This window comes from Pollachius pollachius, assembly GCF_949987615.1.
Source record: "Pollachius pollachius genome assembly, chromosome: 7".
Taxonomy (NCBI): Eukaryota; Metazoa; Chordata; class Actinopteri; order Gadiformes; family Gadidae; genus Pollachius; species Pollachius pollachius.
Window position 1 is genome coordinate 24,714,855 of NC_136940.1, and position 17,626 is coordinate 24,732,480.

A 17,626-nucleotide genomic window follows, 5' to 3' on the forward strand; every position below is an offset into this window, starting at 1 on the left:
TGTAGGGGAGGAGTGTGTGAGTGTGTGTGTGTGTGTTTAGGGGAGGAGTGTGTGTGTGTCAGGGGGAGGACTGTGTGAGTGTGCGTAGGGAGGCAGTGGGGGGCCCATCGAGGTCGGTATAAAAGGCGGCCGCGGTCGCCCCCCTCCAGCAGACACAGCACACGACCGTCACCATGGACGACGACGCGACGGTCACGCGCAGCATCAGCGGGGGCGCCGTCTCCGGCGGCCCCGACGGCCCTCCTTCCACCGGCCCCACGTCGTCGCGGCGCCACGGCAGCGCGGGGATGCGGGCCCTTCTGTGGGCCACCAGCGGGGCCCGGTCCCTGGGCTGCGCCCTGGGCTCCGGGCTCCGCGGCAGCCGGGACGGCGCGTTCCCCCACGTCCTGACCCCCGGCAGCATCCCGCCCTTCACCATCCCCAGCCTGTCCCTGCAGCCCGACGGCCCCGGGGGCCCGCCCCCCAGGGGCCTCCCCGGAGAGGAGGAGGAGGAGGAGGAGGGGGAGGGGGAGGGGGACGTCGACGAAGGTCTGGGGCCGGAGCTGGCGTCGTCCCCGAGCGTCTCGGCGTCTCGCTCTGAGCTGTGGCGGGTGACGTCGTCGTCCTCCTCGGACCTCCGCGTGCCCCCGCCCGACCGGCGCGCCCAGCGGACCGTCTCGGACCCCCTGAGGAGGGGGACCCTGCTGGGGGGTGGCTCCTACCCAGGGCCCTACCTGGAGGACGCGCACCGGCACCGCCTGGATCCAGCCAGCAGGGCGGCGCTCTCCCTGCCGCACCTGGCCAAGGTGACCACGCCCTACGGCTTCGTGACGCTGAGCCAGAGCCCCCAGAGGGCGAGCGAGGAGGTGCTGCTCTTCCCGGCCGGCCCGCACCGCACCTCGGCCAAACGGGGCGAGGGGCCGACCACGGGGGGCGGCGGCCGCACCAAGGCCCCCCTGGGGAGGACGGGCGGCGCGTGGGACCGAGCTCCGCCCCGGCTCCCCCCGGGTCGGAGGCCGTCCGAAGACTTGGGCGACGCCCGGACTGAGGCAGCTGTGACGGCCGTGTCTTCACAAAGGCGGCCGAGCAAGAAGCCAAAGCGGCGGCTTTACGACATCGTACGGAAGCACATCCTGCCGCTTCATTAGACACTCAGGGCGGGACTCAGGGGCCGACACTCAGGGGCCGACAGGGGGAGAAGGACGACCCAGGGGTGTGACAGCCTTCGTGTGACAGCCTTCGTGTTGACAGCCTTCGTGTTGACAGTTTGAATGTGTGAAGATCCATTTCCTGTCGCACCTGTCTTTCTGTCTACCAGGGAAATCTTTTAATAAAACCGTTTAATAAAAAAGGAAACTCACTTCGCTTTCATGTTGCTGCCTGGTGTCTCTGTGTGCCTCACCGTCCCACACACTCGTGATACGTGATATGAATGCACTTTGCTGATTTGGGTTGTTTACTGAGTTAAACCCTGAAGTATTGTTATGAATAGTAGCTGTAGAAGTAGTGGTTCATAGTATTTTCTCACAGGACGTAAACAAAATCATTAACTCTGGTTCGTTTCATCTATATATTCAACATAGGGGGAGTTTTTTCCAACTGAAACTATTGTGTGTTTACAAAACAAACTAAAATAAACTAAAATCATCGACAAAATGTCTTTAGTTATTGTCCTCGTCAATGCATTTCATGCATAGGATCATTTTGGGTGGGTATGTAATCTATCCCCCCCATGTCTGTATTCCCTCAAACGGACCAGCGCTATAGAAAGCATGCATTCGACCGGGTCTGTCAGTGCTCTCGTACCCACCACGCTCTCCTCTCGCCCTCGTCCTCTGAGTGTACGAGGAGGAAGCTCGCAGCTGAAGAGACAGCTAATGACGCTCGCCCACTACAGCTTTGTAGCCAGGGGCCCTTATCTTCCTCCCGTGCTCTGCCATTAAGACAAGTGACATTGTGTGTGAGTGTGTAGTCTCAATACGAAACACAATGAGTCATGGCTGGGGCCCCTGGAATAAATTCAACGAGATGGGCCAAAATGAGTGTTGTTTCCGGCCCTAAGTCGTTTCACCATGGTCACGCAGCCGTGATTCAACACATGTCTTGAATTGGTGAGGCTTTCTCATGACGTGAGAGCGTTGGACCCAGTAGAGCAAAGCCGCGCTGAGTGCTAGAAGGACTTGCTGATATCGGACCCTCCATCAGGCGGAAACCAAAACCAAAACTATTATTTCTGCCTAATGTGTTGACGCCCGTCTCTTGAAAGTGAACACACTTTAGCACTCATTGTATCATTTAACAATTAAAACTATTAGCCCTTGACATTGTTATTCCAGATTATGAAAGCGGAATTTCCCAGATTTGTTCTGGCCTAGCCCGAGATAGAATAGTTGGACATGGTGGTACTGAAACAATGGGCCCGTTGGCTATAAGTGAAAGAATGTATACATCCAAGATTGGAAAATGTGAGAAATAAAACAATTGAGGAGGAGCGATTGGCTAGAAATATCTTTTGAGATGGTAGTTAGCAGGGGATTAACTAAAATTCAAATATGAATTTTAATATCAGTTTGAAAACGACAACTGTCCATTTTAAAGTGGTCATCTCAAAGATTTTCATGATAAATAAATGTCTGTTACCTCACTATCTATGGTCGAGTGAGGCACCATCATGCAGATAGAGCCTATGGCCATCACAGTCCCTGGGATGTTATTCATGTGACGAATCAAGGTATTAGAACAGGAAACAAAACTGGTGGCTTCCTCAAACTTAAAATTAGAATAATTTATACTAATAGCATACCTTTGTAGAGGTTAAATGTATGCTATTTTAAATACATAAATGGAAGAAATAGTGCCTTTGCTAATACAATTCTTACCAAATGAAGGACTCAGGTTGACATATCTATGATTTGGTAATTTCTTAACTGAAGGAAATGATGAAAGATTTTTGAAAATGCTTTGCTGTTATAGCTTGTTCCTCTTTTTTTTCGAACTGAGGTTAGAAGAGAGACGGCAGTTATGCTTTTCCGTTTCCAACCTCAACCCAGCAGAGAGAGAGAGAGAGAGAGAGAGAGACACAGAGAGACAGAGAGACAGAGGGGAAGATGCAGAGAGAGAGGGAGAGGAAGAGAGAGAGAGAGAGAGAGACACAGAGAGACAGAGAGGAAGATGCAGAGAGAGACAGAGGGAGAGGAAGAGAGAGAGAGGGAGAGGCAGAGAGAGAGAGAGGCAGAACCAGCCAGAGTGAGAGGGGAATAGTTCAAACAAGGCATCAGTATGACCTGTGGCACTATACCACAGTGAGACACTGACACAAGGCTGCGTGCTGGTGCATCAACTGGATCTACACCGTTTCGGTTCTCAACCCAGCGGAGGGGGAAGCAGTTACCCGGGCTGCCAGATGGAGTGCGGTGGGAACCTCCGCCCTACGAAGAGCCGATCGGGCCCCCCAGCCCTGCCTGCCAAGCAGCGCAGGTAGGTCCCCCCTCCCCCCTCCCCCTCCCCACCCCCCTCCCGCCGAGGGGAAGCTTCACCTGGTTCTTTACGCTGAACACCATCGCCGTGACGACCCTCTCCTCCTCCGGTTTTGGGTTCTGTGGGATGAAACCGGACAATTGTTCAATGAATGAACGTAGCCTGTATTATATGTTGTGTATTAAGAAATATAGGATGTAGATAGAGATAGAGTGGATGTAAGGATCCGTCTGAGCGTGTGCTGTGACGGCTGTGAGGACACGTTCTCCGCATTATGAAGCGCGCTGTCTTTGGATAACCCTGGACATCGCTAATGAGAAGGGAAATGTGAATATAGCACACTGTTCATATCACAACCTAATGAAAGTGACGCAAAAGGGAATGCCTCCACACCTGCGTTAGTTCACCACGACGAAGAGCACAGCGGTGAACACGTGCCGGGGATTCTAAACTGTACTCATAGCAGACGTGAGCCCACTTTGTTTCCCACTAACCAATGTGCTGTGTGTGTGTGCGTGCGTGTGCGTGTGCGTGTGCGTGCAGGAGCCTGTACTCCGAGGGCTCTAACGTGGACATGGACTGGGGGATGGTGGGGTTGCCCAGCCTGGCGGGCCTGAAGCTGCAGAACCAGCCGGACACAGATGTGTTCCTGGAGGGGGTCCACTGCCAGGACGCCCGGTGTCCCCTACACTCCGGTGAGGTCAAAGGTCATAGCTCAGGGGGTCGGCCAAAGCCACCTACAATAAGTGGTCTAGTGTTCCTCTCTAGTGTGTTTCTTTAGTGTGTGTTTCTCTAGTGTGTGTCGCTCCAGTGTGTGTCGCTCTAGTGTGTGTTGTTCTAGTTGTGTGTCGCTCCAGTGTGTGTTGCTCCAGTGTGTGTCCAGTGTTTGTCGCTCCAGTGTGTGTCGCTCCAGTGTGTGTCGCTCCAGTGTGTGTCGCTCTAGTGTGTGTCCCTCTAGTGTGTCCCTATTGTGTGTCGCTCTAGTGTGTGTCGCTCCAGTGTGTGTCGCTGCAGTGTGTGGCTCTATTGTGTGTGACTCTAGTGTGTGTCGCTCCAGTGTGTGTCGCTCCAGTGTGTGTCGCTCTAGTGTGTGTCGCTCCAGTGTGTGTCGCTCTAGTGTGTGGCTCTAGTGTGTCGCTCTAGTGTGTGGCTCTAGTGTGTGTCGCTCCAGTGTGTGTCGCTCCAGTGTGTCGCTCTAGTGTGTCGCTCCAGTGTGTGTCGCTCTAGTGTGTCGCTCCAGTGTGTGTCGCTCTAGTGTGTCGCTCTAGTGTGTCGCTCCAGTGTGTGTCGCTCCAGTGTGTGTCTCTCCAGTGTGTGTCGCTCCAGTGTGTGGATCTAGTGTGTGTAGTGTGTGCCTCTCTCCGCCCTCTCTGCGGTTCCTCTTTCTCATGAACCACAGAAGGAAGGAAGTTACACCTATCTCAGAGACACATTTCACACCCTGATCAGACAGCCTATGTGTTTCATCAAGCAATAAAAATACGAGCCGCATTCATACACGATAGTATGACTATCGTGTTGGTATCACACTTCATTCAGACATTCAGAATATAATGGAGGCCCACCGCCAATATACTGGTAGTGGGTTGTAGAGTTTAACAATACAATACACGCCCTGATGCTTTTAGCTCTCGTAGATTGTCTACTGTTTCCTATGTGCATCTATTGTGAAACCGACCACTCATGCTCGTATTCACTCTGAAATCCGCAGTCTCATCCTGCTGTCATGAGGACGAGGTTTTCTCAGAGGGCTTTCCCCCACCTGTCCCCCGTAAGAAGCTGGTGCGCGCCACGTCGATGCCCGAGGGGTGCACCCCGCCTACTGCCCCACAACGGCCTCCTAGGCCCCCCGTGTCGGGACTGAATAAACAGCTCACCAACCTACAATGCTTCGACAACCCGCTCTACATGTTGACGCCACTAGAGGGCGCCATTTCCCCGGAGCGCAGAGAAGAGCAGACAGCAGCCACAGTGAATCCGCTTTTATCGTCCGACGCCAGCAGTAAAACCACGCCCCTCTCTCAACTGTCGTTTGACACACCGGACGAGCTGGTGATGCCGTACCTGTCGAGCGAGGCCGCGGGGGTTATCATCGCCCAGAGACATCTATTGTTCCTCCGAAAAGCTGCGGACGCCTTGGAGGCCGACCTTTTGATGCTAGGGGAGGCCGGCGGGTTGTCATACACACCGGAGGACTTCCAGCTGTGTGACGGATATGAGCCCAGGCAGATAGGAGATGACGTCTATATCAAACTGCACTGCAACAAGTTTCCAAACAAAGTACTGGGTGCAAGGGTAAGTTCATACTGCAACTACTCCCAGTATCTTTGGCTGGTTAATTAATCGAACATGTACATTGGATGTTGCTCTTGATATTATAATATAAATAGCATATTATAATGTGCTTGAAAACTACCCACTGTCAAACAACATCTCCAGTATCTAATGTTTTTTTTCAAAAATACTTAATTGGCGATTTTGCATTTCTACATACAGGTGTACAATCCAGATAACCATTCGGCCCACTCCGTCCCCCAGTCGCCACACGTCAACCTGCGACAAGTCCTCATTAATTTCTCACCTAGCAGAACACAAGAGGCAGCAGCACAGCCAGACTGCACACCTCCATTGCGGCCACTGGGTGGCAGTCGTGAGTTTGTTGACAGCCAACTGGTTTCCCCCATGAATAACTCTCCGACTATTATAGAGTTATTGGAGAGGGGACATGCTGTGAGTGTTGAAAGAGATTTTCCTCAAGCCACACTAGAGGACTTCTTTCAGGGCCGCTGTGCTAAGCAAACCTCTGATCCCACGCTATATGCGAAACAGCTGTGTCTCCTGTTGCTGCAGGTGGCCACAGGCCTACAGCCGCTGTGCAGTAACGGAGCAATGTACACAGAGTTAAGACCGTCAGATGTTTTCCTTGTGTGGCCCAGTAGGGCGCCAGCCGCGTCCGACAGAGCAGAAAGTAGAATGGACAAAGAACGAGACGCGGGTGGAGACAATGTTAGAACCGCGGTTCAGACGCACTGGGAGAGAATAGGAGCGCCTCGCGTGGTTCTCAACGACACACCCTATAGGGCCTCTTCCAAACATCACACCGTGTCCTCCACCAACGCCCAGATCGGAGGGCTGATTCTCCAAGGCCTCTCCTCTGCCAACCGGGGCTCGCTTCCAAAATCCACCATTGACCCCTACACTGAGAGACTGCTGGATCTGGCGGGATGGCTTCAGAACGAGAGTGCCGCGCTGCCGCTGTCACACACGAAGACCATCCTCCAAGCCCTCCTCTGGGGGCCCCGGGCCCAGCTCTTCACCTTCCACATCGGCTCGGCCACGTCCACCGTGAACTCCTGGCTGACCATCAGCCGCAGCCTGCTAGTGATGAAGATGGCCGAGCGGGGCCTTCTCCAGGCCGGGCCGCCCCTGGAATGGGAGGCGTGCCTCTGCCTCAGGTACTTCGCGTCCTGTGACGCTGAGGAGTTGAGCAGTACCTCCGAGTGCCTGGCGCTCCTCCGAAAGCTATGAAACATTTAGAATATTTTGGTTCGACACATGTATCTTCATAATTTATGTCAATGACCTGTATTAGTGACTGACGATGACGTCAATAGCGCGGCTGTTTATAAGCTGCGAGTCTTCTGATCATGCGCACCACTGCTGCTATACATTTGTTTTGCATCGCATAAAACGGCGTTGAAACAATCAAATAAACAAACGCCTTTGCATCGGCAGTGTTGAAATAAGGGGCTAATGCGACTGCTTCCCAATCCCAAGTGACCATTTTTATTTAGAACAGTTACAACAAGCAAATTTCTGACCAGAGAACCTGAACAAATTGAAATCCATGCACATATTGAAAAAAATATATATTAACATGAATCAATAGTCGTTAATGACATGAATGACATGTAGGATTTCACCATTAGGACGACCTTGTAGAGATGATCATTGGGTTGCATCAAAAGTGATGTACAGGAATTTAAGCACTACACATCAGAGAAAATAACTAAAACAGAATGATTTCAAACGGATGCTTAATTTATATTCCTGGCCTGTAACATCTTAATCATCATTGCAATACAGCACATGGTAGCAAGAAATCAAAACGAACCTGAACGCCTTTCACAGGAGAGTAAAAATAAACACTGAGCAGGAAGTATATTCACCTTCAACAACATTACAAATTTAAAACGAGGGGGGAGGATTTTTGAAGCCAAACAAAAACAACAACAGTTAGAATGGTAAATGGGGGTCACTTAATCGTCGTCAGAAGAGTCTCTCTCCATGGTGTAAGCCATGAAGAAGGCCTCAGGACGGGCCGGGACGAGGGGGTGACCCGGTCTCACAATCTCAAAGCCCAGGAAACTGAAGGTACGCACCAGGGTAGCTGCAGGGAGAGGAGGGTACAGTGAACACTATGGCGGGGTACGGCCAGGCACCCCACAATGCAATAGGTCTTGATTCGATTCGATATCGATTCGATATTGATCAAATTGCTTCGATATCGATTCAATGATACGTGCAGATGACAAAAATACCTAAATATTAATTAGAATTAACCATTTCAAAATGAATCAACCATTTCATTGTGCTTTAACTTGCAAAAAGGGAATACACCATTGTATAGTATTGTTCCTGAGCTAAACTTGCAGCATAAAAGTAATAATCATAACATGGACAAATGTAAAAGGGCATGTACATTAAGGCATACTCCCTTCTAGATTACAATGACTGAGCATGCTTCTTTTTTTTTATTTTTATGGAAATAATCAATTTCAAAAAAATTCTGAATCGAAATTGAAATCGAGAACAAATAGATTGCAGTGCATTGATGAATCGATATTTTCACCCAGCCCTAGTTAACAATATGAGCCCAGTAGGGTATTCCACAAACGGAGGTTTAACAAACACAGAGTTAACGCTGAACTCTTGGTCGATTGACCCTGTGCCAACTAAACCAGAGCTGGCGGTTCCACCGGTGGAACCGGTATTAACCAACCGACGGTGGAACCAACGGTTCCACCGTCGGTTGGTTAACACAGGGTTGTGCGCATCCACACCAAACATATAAAGACTTGATGTATGGATCATGGAAACCCTGATTGAAATGGGAAACGGGCCGCTTATTTCAATGAAATGGAACTCCAGGTTATCCTGGAGAGCTATGACGAGGAGAAGGACATTATCACAAGAAAAGGGAACGCTAAAGCCTCTGCAACCCAGAGAACCAAAGCCTGGCAGCGGATCGCTGACCGCGTAAATGCGTTAGTTACACGTCAAAACCATGATCCTTATATCCCAGTTAAGCATTCTTAACGTTCCTACCAAATAACCCTTTTCTTCTAAAAAAATATGTACTCCGATGGCTCCCAAGCGGTCAGCAGATCAAGTAAAAATGAAGTATAAAAACATACAAACTGTATTGCATTGTACTGCATTTCCCACCATCGTATTGGTATATTTTGTCAGTCCAGCATTTAAATAAGCCCTTTTTTTTAAGCCAATCGTGAAAAGGCCGACAGTCGGCAGACTGGATCTAGCCCTCAAATTGTCTTGACCCCGGTGGAGGAGCTGGCAATAGACATATATTCAGGGCGCCCTGGCATGGAGGGGGTTCCTGGAGGTACCTCCTCAGAGAGTCAGGGGCCATGTGAGGGTACCCCACTGGTTGAATGGAGTTTTTTCTGTTTTTCTTGTATTTTAGATTTTGTTTGTCTTCGAAGTAACACATGCAAACCGTGTGTGTGCCACAGCGCAAATGTTCCAAATGTTTTTTTTTGGTAACTGGGTAGAAAACCTAAAAGTGACAATTCATCAACTTCACAGATCAAGATGGATTAGTGCTTGTAATGGACATTCTCCAGTGGATGTAAGTCCGTTAGGACTATTTTATACGTTCTGTTGTAAGCGCCTCTCGGCATAGTACTCAGACAATATTGCTCTTTGTATGATAGGAGGCCGATGGAAATCTTGGTCCGGACGTGGATGGGTCATCTGAAAGGACTGAGACGTGCTCAGCATCTCCAACATTATAGATTAAACATTTGCCAAAAACGGAGGGTTACGCAAATAGCCTGGAGTAAACTGAGGCCAGGTCCTCGATTGGTAGTGTTGGCTATGTAAGGCTGGAGAAGGCTATTTAAATATATCAAAGATTTGCGCGAGAATCTATATCTCTCCAGCAAAAAGTCATCCGGATATGCCAAGATGTCGAGCCGTGGTCTTATTAATCGCTCCCGGTGGATTGCATGCATAATTTGCGCTCCGATATCAACAGGCCTCTCATCAAAAGGGCATGCCATTGTGGACACATGAAATCTGCGGTGAACGCGGGTTTAAATACCCAAAACCGGGTTGTGTTCCAACCAGGTTTGATTCAGAGCATATGTTTCTATAGTAACTAACGTACCGTGTTCATTTTGGAACGGAAAACCTAGGGTTACTGCAAACCCTGGGTTAACTTACCCGGTTATGTTATAAAAACCGGCTTTGTGGAATACCCCTCTGGACTCTGAAGCACATCCAGGCTGATTGGAATCACAATAGACAAAGTGTCAAGGTGACGGAGAACTGGTCCACGATGCTTCTATTAGTAAACGGTCAATGGACTGCATAAATAGAGTGCTTTTCTAACCAGTGGCTGCTCAAAGCGCTTTACAATATTGCCTAACATTCACCCATTCATGCACCAATTCACACGCCGACGGCGGTGGCAACCTCGCAGGGCGACAGCCAGTTCGTCAGGAGCAGTCAGGGAGAGGTGCCTTGCTCAGGGACACCTCGACACTAATAGTCCACACTTCCCAGGCCTATATATTGAATATTTTATCGGTATTGTTCATTTCCTGAATATCCCTCCAAGGTTTAATCAAGTGTCATCGTTTCTTGTGGGTGGCCTTTAAAATGTGGTTTATAATCTTTACACCACCTTGATTTGAAAGGCAGGCTTAACAATCGGTCCTCCAAAAGTCTTAAGTGTACCGCACTTAAAAATGAATCAATTACTTTGTGTGGCACTATAAAAAGAAAACATGGATGAACTATTAGGTCCAAAGTATACACAGGCATAATGGAGCTGGTTTAAGCTGAGGTAGCTTATTCAAACTTGGGTTTATTGGTTAACCAAGCGTTGTGTACCTGTTCGACGATGCCTGACCTTTGTTTTCTAAGAGAATAAGAGAATAGTCATAAATCGATCCTGATTTTACTCTTTCCGTAGCTAATCCCACACAGAGAGTCCTACGCTGAGAATGGTAATCTCTTTGACCGCGGTACAGAGGCAGAACCTTTTGACCATGTAGTAACCTGACCGCCCAGCCTTCGAGGGACGGGAAGGGTCTCTTACACAGGGCTCACGCTGAGTGTGTCTGCTGGAACGCACTGGGCCTGGCGGGCTCACCTCTGTCCTCTCGGTTCTTGTGGAAGCAGATGAACACGTGGTCAGCTTGCAGCTTCTCCTCCGCAAACTCCAACAGAAGCGCCAAACTGAGGGAGAAGAGCAACAGTTAAAGGGGAGATATTATACCACCAGGTGTGAGTGTGATTAGCCATTACAAGCCGTTTTTTTGTTTTTTTTTATGTGCAGCTTCTGAAATCGCAGGTGGGCGTGTCCACCTAGACGTGTGCTGGATAGAGCGGCCTACCAGCCTTCCCAGTGGACTGTTGCAAACGTTGCTCAACTATCCGTCATACATCACAGGTGGACACGCCCACCTGTGATGTCAGAAGCTGCACATTTTCAAAACAGCTTGTAATGGCTAATCACACACACCTGGTGGTACGATATGTCCCCTTTGAAAAAATAGAGCCATCTCTGTGTGGGTGCAGGGACATGTCGTGGGGGGGGGGTCTCACCTGTCCTTGCTTCCCTCGGGGAGCGGGCCGGGGAGGATCTCGATGTAGAGGTTCCCCCCTTTCAGCGCCACCCTCCAGACACACTTCTTACACTCAGCGCGGCGGGGCTCAAAGTGAAGGAAGCGCACCCTGCCGTTGGCGGGAAGGAGCTCCTCCAAAACCAGCAGCTGAGCGTCCTGGAGGACAGAGAGAGGGAGAGACAGGGAGTCAGCCTACAGAGCTAGTGTGTGTATACTAGAGACAGGGAGTCAGTCTACAGAGCTAGTGTGTGTATACCAGAGATAGGGAGTCAGCCTACAGGGCTAGTGTGTGTATACCAGAGATAGGGAGTCATTCTACAGGGCTAGTGTGTGTATACCAGAGACAGGGAGTCAGCCTACAGAGCTAGTGTGTGTATACCAGAGATAGGGAGTCAGCCTACAGAGCTAGTGTGTGTATACCAGAGACAGGGAGTCAGTCTACAGGGCTAGTGTGTGTATACCAGAGAGAGAGGGAGTCAGCCTACAGAGCTAGTGTGTGTATACCAGAGATAGGGAGTCAGTCTACAGGGCTAGTGTGTGTATACCAGAGACAGGGAGTCAGCCTACAGGGCCAGTGTGTGTATACTAGAGACAGGGAGTCAGCCTACAGGGCCAGTGTGTGTATACTAGAGAGAGAGTCAGCCTACAGGGCTAGTGTGTGTATACCAGAGAGAGAGGGAGTCAGCCTACAGAGCCATGAAAATGTCTGCCAGTGTGTTCATAGTGTAGAAAGAATTAAGTTGTATCCGTTTAGCATAGGGATAAGTGCCTAAAATACATTTGATCGAAAATGGCGAGGAAACAACCTGTGAATTAAGCTAAGGACACCAGGGATTTATTTTTTATAGACAGATAGTGAGAGGACAGCTTGTGTAGCTCTACGATGGATGGCTATCAAGGTTGATTCTGACAGCACAACAGACACAGGCCTGGATCAGACTGGGAAGCAGATCCACATCCTTTGGAGAGGCCGAGGTAAGGGTTAACATCCGATCAAAAACAAACCCTTTTTCCCCCATTGAACTCACAGAGTAGAAAAGCGTTGCAGAAAGATTGCGATCCCGTTGATCATTCCCTCGCCCACCTGGGATCTTCAGGGGTGGGTGAGGGGCATCAGGAACACCACTGAGGCCCCGGACAGAGGTGACTGCTGCGGGGGGGGCACCTCCGGGGACTGGAGATGCTGGGAGGACGGCGACGAGGAAACAAACGCAGTCGTTAGGGTTAGGGCACCGCCGTGTTTACAGAGGCCGAGAGCAAGGGCGGGGACTCGATTGCACACATCATCGAACAACACAACATGTAGGAGACGGGCCCCGGGCCGGGTTCACTTGTTACACAACAGCGGCACAATGAGCATGCGCCGCTTCATCAGCGGTGACACAATCTGTTGGCACGACAAAAAAAAGAAAAAGAAAAAAAGCAGAACATTGTTTTCTTTGCTTTCGACGCTTTCCGATGCCATAGAAGCGTGAAGACTTGCGACTTGATAAAGGGGGCACCGTGTACAATGAAAAGCGTGCCCGGGTAACATTTTAACCACAGGTTGAATAGTCACGTTGGTGGCAATGAAAACACATGCCACCCTATGTACCTGCCTGCTCTCTGACCTACTTCAGGAGACGGCAGCAGGGGAGAAAACAACAGATTATAAAAGCTGTCCCGACGGCCATTTTGATTTAAGAGGCCAGTAAACGCATTAGGAAATTGACCTGGCCTTGTGAGGCATGCACGTCTCTGCAGCCTGCGGTGACAGCGTCGCAGGCAGGTTCACCGCCCCCCCCACCCCACCCACCCACCCAAAAAAGCTCCACCAACCCCACGGCCTCCACGGCAACTCAAACACTCACAGACGGCCGCTGACGCAGACGCCACCGCCGTGCTATATTCAGAGCGGACGTGCGAGAACCCAAAGGAGGAAAGCCATTGTCGCCCTCGCGCTTCAACTCCCGAGCCCGTGTGCATTATTCATGGCCGGCTCAGAGGAGCCCGGCTCCATGTTACATAACAAGATGGAATTCACCACAGTGAACACAGGAAGCGGGCAGCAGCCTGGGAAGCCTCTGGCCTGGGTCACTGCAGTACCTGGCCAGCGGCCACCAGTGATTCTAGTCCCAAATCCTCTTTGTCTGAAAATTAAACCCCTGTTGACATGGCCGAAAGCATTTGAGAATGCTTGTGTGCAAAGTGGGCAACGCACACAACCTTACCGGAAGAGTTATCTCTGCTAGGACAGCTGCTCGGGTCACATGGTGCATGGATGAGGGCTGCTTGCGTAACACGGCATTTTTAGTTTAAAGGACTATTCCACGAAGCCAACAGATAATGACACGCGTTTTAGAGAGGTCGATTAATTCATTAATGCATTTGGTTGAATAGCACTGATGGCAGAGTTCAAACCCAAGTCATTTGTATCATTTGTAGAAATGTAAATGCTTTTGCACCATGGGTGCATTTTACTTCTGCATAGATAACCACAGGGTGCACGTGACATCTGTGATCTTTATAACGAGAAGTACAAATGATCACATTATTATATCAGAAATTAACTGGAAACGTGGCCTTCTACTGTGCCATGTTTGGAGAGCTGTTAGTATTAACCGGTAGATAGACGTGCAAACCGACGACGTGGTTAACTAACTGTTGTTTATACCTGAGAACTAGCTGTCCACGATGGACTATAATCCAACCGCAACACTCAAACTTCACACTCCAACGCAAAACAGGTCCACGTCGACCAACATGTATGAATTCCTTCTTCCTTCCTACATTATTTCCCCTTAGGGCTACAGATAGCAGGGGGACATTTCCACTAATTATAAACTCGTCTAATTGCCGAACACGATGAACCCCATTTCATGTCAGGACATGAAGGCAAACCGCGCAAATCAAAGCCTGCGCAATCGGGCGTTATATTCGATAACTTAACGAGCGCAACCATCACGTTTTTACATCTGCAGAGAGACTCAACAACAGGCCGATTTTGCATTAATGCTGTAATCGCATTGACTCTGAACCACATCATTACATCGGCACATATACGTGATTTTTGTGTGGTGGATTCAAACGCGTTTGGATCCGATAGGATCCACCGTATACCCATAGCCCGAAGCTACGTGACGCACATGCGGGGGGAGATGGAAAAACACTGATACACAAATATCCATCGATTGGGAAGCACACTGATTGCGTTCAAAACGTTGCCGTCGTGCATTTCATACATGAACATAACGATACTGACACGGCCCGAAGCGAGTCCACGGATTCATCCGAGGACAACACTGGCTCTGGGTTGGGGTTTGATTGACACATGTGTTTACTTTCCGTCCACAACACCACCAGCGGTCCGGGGTAGCAGCTAGCCAGTCGGATAGCTCAGAGCCCCGACCTGACGGCTCATCTCCCTATATAAACACACTCTGAACCCGTTGGTTCGTTCACCCAGTACCCGGGACGTTTAACGCATCACCCCCTGCAGTCATATAGCACGTTAGCCTGTTAGCCTGCTAGCGGATTAATAACCAGAGGTTAGTATCGGTCAAACTCTGCTCAAAACACACCAAAGAGCCACAATCATCTAAATTAAAGTCTTTATTGGGGTTTTAAATGATTTAGGGCGGACTACTTCGGCAGCTGAGACATAAGAACCAGGAGTAGCGTTGATGGACGACGTTTCCCCGTTCATTTTGACGAGTCGATGTAAACAAGTCACGAGCGTTCAGGGAGAACCTCGGCTCGGAGTGAAGGCCTCGGCGGCTAGGGCGTCCGGGGCCGGGGCTGGAGCTCCAGGGACACGTACCTCTCACTCTCTCCGGACACCCATCTCTCACTCTCGGAACACGTACCTCTCACTCTCTCCGGACACCTACCTCTCACTCTCTCCGGACCTATCTCTCACTCTCAGAGCAGGTACCTCTCACTCTCTGAACACGTACCTCTCAACCCCTGTGGACACATACCTCTCACTCTCGGAGGTGACACTGGGCTTCTCGACGACGGGCATCTCGGCGGAGTGTCTCTCTTTTTCTCTAACGAAGCAGTGGCTATTCAGTATCGTCTGTAGGTGTGATTTGACCATCCGCCCGACCTCCTCTCTCAGATTCTCTGTGTTCGCGTCTCCCAACGTACTGGAGGGGCGCGAGCCGCCGCAGCGGCTTTTGTAAGAGAGGAGTGGCCAGGGGGCCGTGACGTCACTTGCACGGATAATGACATGACGTCATGTGTTCTACTTCGATTCACGGACTAATAATGTATATATCATAATAATAATCTAATACTATTATAGTATTTTAAATAATATAATTATCATAAAAAAGTATCTGTTTTATTATTATTACGTAATCATAGCTTTTCACAATCTTGGGCTTTTATCCCGTGTCTCGGATATTTTTTGTCTGCATTTTGTCATGTTATGCTCTGTGTACCGGTATGCGATCACATGTGAAATGCAACACAACACACAGTCATATTATTGTGTTATCTGTGCATGGAGCTGCTAAATGAATTGTGTGCACTGTATATCCTATATCTGGTCTCAGCAGCCGTGGTAAAACCAAAAACACGCGCGATAACAGTAGCTGCGATCGCCATGTTTCTTTCCAACAGCCGTCATCTGCGCCTGCCCGTCAGCGTGACACAGCGCGTGGTGCGCTGAGTTCGAGCCCATTTAGTTATACGGTCAAAACATGAGCGCAAATGTTCAACATTGGTAAGATCCTTCCTTTTATTTCAGAATACATGTGTACTTTGTCGGTTTTTGGAATATTTTCAAAGTACACCTGCCAATGCATGAGGCAAGTTGTTATTAAAATAGAGACGCAACTGCATTGAGTGTGTGTGTGTGTGTGTGTGTGTGTGTGTGTGTGTGTGTGTGTGTGTGTGTGTGTGTGTGTGCGCGTGTGCGTGTGCAATGTGCATATCTTTATTGAGTTATTGAAGCAAAACCCAAATCCTCACCCTAGAATAAACAAGAAACAAGTTGGAAGAAAGTAGTTTAAAGTCACCAAAAGTAAGTGAAACGTGCTTACTGTTATCATAACATGATATGACACATTGGTTTTGCAACGAAGCTGACGGTCCATCTGTCCTTAGTGTCTTATGAGCGGATCCTGTCCATCCAAAGTCTGAACGACGTCGCTAACCCATGGAAGGGTTTCACCATGAACCGCTGTATAGCGGTGGCGCTGCTCGTGGTGTTGGTGAGCTCCAGTATGAATGAACTACACGGTGAGTTCTTCTTCCGTCCAGAGAATGCGTCTCGTAGGCTGAGAAAGGCACTGAGAGGGCTAGAGGCTATGAAATTGTAGAAATAGTACAGATTAACGTGTGTTTGCGTGTACACTTGTATTGCACATTTTGATTTTCACGGGAAGTAGGAGTGGTTGGTGGTGCAGGAACATCAGTGCCTTCAATATGCCTGTGACTGGGGAGAAAAAACACTTGAGGAGGTGCAAGGTTTTGATCTTAATAGAGTGAATATGTGATGTAATGAAACCATCCGATTCCTGGCATGTGTAAGGCACGCTACCTTAAAGGGGTGATGTCATGCCACCAGGTGTTGGCTAATCACACTCACACCTGGTGGCGTGACATCGCCCCTTTAACAAAAGCTGATTCTGATTCAAACTGAACTCTAAAACCCCCTTGATGTTCTTGTAGAAGCGGTGGATTACGTCTACGAGGAGACGTACCAGGGCATCCTGTATGTAGGAGGTCTGGAAGGCTCCAAGGTATCCGTACAGCGCACGACAGCAGTCCCAGCGCTACAGAACATACCCAGCCTAAAGCGCTTCTCTGTGTGCGTGTTTGTGACTCCAGGGGTCGTTGTGGTCCAGTGTTCTTGGCTGGTGGGGGACGGAGGAGGTCGGAGTGATACGACGGAGGAAACGGCCAATCAGCGGGAAGGTGGTGTTGAGGCCCAGGACTAAAGAGTGATATGAACCACCCTAGGGATTTCATTCATGGAGATCTGTATTGGTTAGAGCAGAGGCTATGTACGTCATGGAATTAATAGGACCCACTGTATGTCACACTGGTGTTCATTAGTATAGAGCCATTAAATAGTGCTTTCACATCTGTTTTGTTTTTTTCTAGCTGTTGAAATACAGTTTATATAACTTTTTGTTAAACAAAGAAAAAATAGACACATGGTTGTTAAGCATAGGGAAGAAAAGAAACTGTCTTTGTTTATTCTGAGTCACAAAATTGTACACGTTACAGTCAGAACAAATGTCAATATGTAAATAAATGCTAAAACATGAAGACATTTAAAAAACGAATCAAGTACATCAAAT

The 17,626-nt window shown here is 49.3% G+C and overlaps 3 protein-coding genes across 3 annotated transcripts; 2 read left to right on the forward strand and 1 right to left on the reverse strand.

The window, feature by feature from the left end:
* The first annotated feature begins 3,175 nt into the window (after window positions 1–3,175).
* On the forward strand, window positions 3,176–7,187 carry LOC307078190 (inactive tyrosine-protein kinase PEAK1). The gene is made up of 4 exons (XM_079739878.1): window positions 3,176–3,456; window positions 4,000–4,151; window positions 5,168–5,751; window positions 5,953–7,187. The coding sequence occupies exons 1-4, from the start codon at window positions 3,383–3,385 to the stop codon at window positions 6,982–6,984; spliced, it is 1,842 nt and encodes a 613-aa protein (XP_079596004.1). The 5' UTR covers window positions 3,176–3,382; the 3' UTR covers window positions 6,985–7,187.
* A 32-nt stretch (window positions 7,188–7,219) lies between these two features.
* Window positions 7,220–15,451, reverse strand: oaz1a (ornithine decarboxylase antizyme 1a). The gene is given in 6 exon segments (XM_079739879.1): window positions 7,220–7,846; window positions 10,859–10,944; window positions 11,314–11,489; window positions 12,362–12,448; window positions 12,450–12,516; window positions 15,293–15,451. Coding segments are annotated over 6 exon segments (666 nt in total). The 5' UTR covers window positions 15,412–15,451; the 3' UTR covers window positions 7,220–7,715.
* A 512-nt stretch (window positions 15,452–15,963) lies between these two features.
* LOC307078545 (uncharacterized protein) lies at window positions 15,964–17,406 on the forward strand. The gene is made up of 5 exons (XM_079740411.1): window positions 15,964–16,041; window positions 16,295–16,341; window positions 16,425–16,559; window positions 16,992–17,062; window positions 17,151–17,406. Coding segments are annotated over exons 2-5 (324 nt in total). The 5' UTR covers window positions 15,964–16,041; window positions 16,295–16,340; the 3' UTR covers window positions 17,268–17,406.
* Window positions 17,407–17,626: the final 220 nt, after the last annotated feature.

What these genes read in the sequence shown, in the direction of transcription:
- LOC307078545 (XM_079740411.1), top strand. An exon ending in CAGTATGAATGAACTACACG is followed by an intron (nt 16,560 to 16,991) that starts GTGAGTTCTTCT and finishes ATGTTCTTGTAG; the next exon opens with AAGCGGTGGATTACGTCTAC. An exon ending in GAGGTCTGGAAGGCTCCAAG is followed by an intron (nt 17,063 to 17,150) that starts GTATCCGTACAG and finishes TTGTGACTCCAG; the next exon opens with GGGTCGTTGTGGTCCAGTGT.
- LOC307078190 (XM_079739878.1), top strand. Translation starts at nt 3,383, where the DNA reads ATGGAGTGCGGTGGGAACCTCCGCCCTACGAAGAGCCGATCGGGCCCC. An exon ending in CTGCCTGCCAAGCAGCGCAG is followed by an intron (nt 3,457 to 3,999) that starts GTAGGTCCCCCC and finishes GTGTGCGTGCAG; the next exon opens with GAGCCTGTACTCCGAGGGCT. An exon ending in ACAAAGTACTGGGTGCAAGG is followed by an intron (nt 5,752 to 5,952) that starts GTAAGTTCATAC and finishes TTCTACATACAG; the next exon opens with GTGTACAATCCAGATAACCA.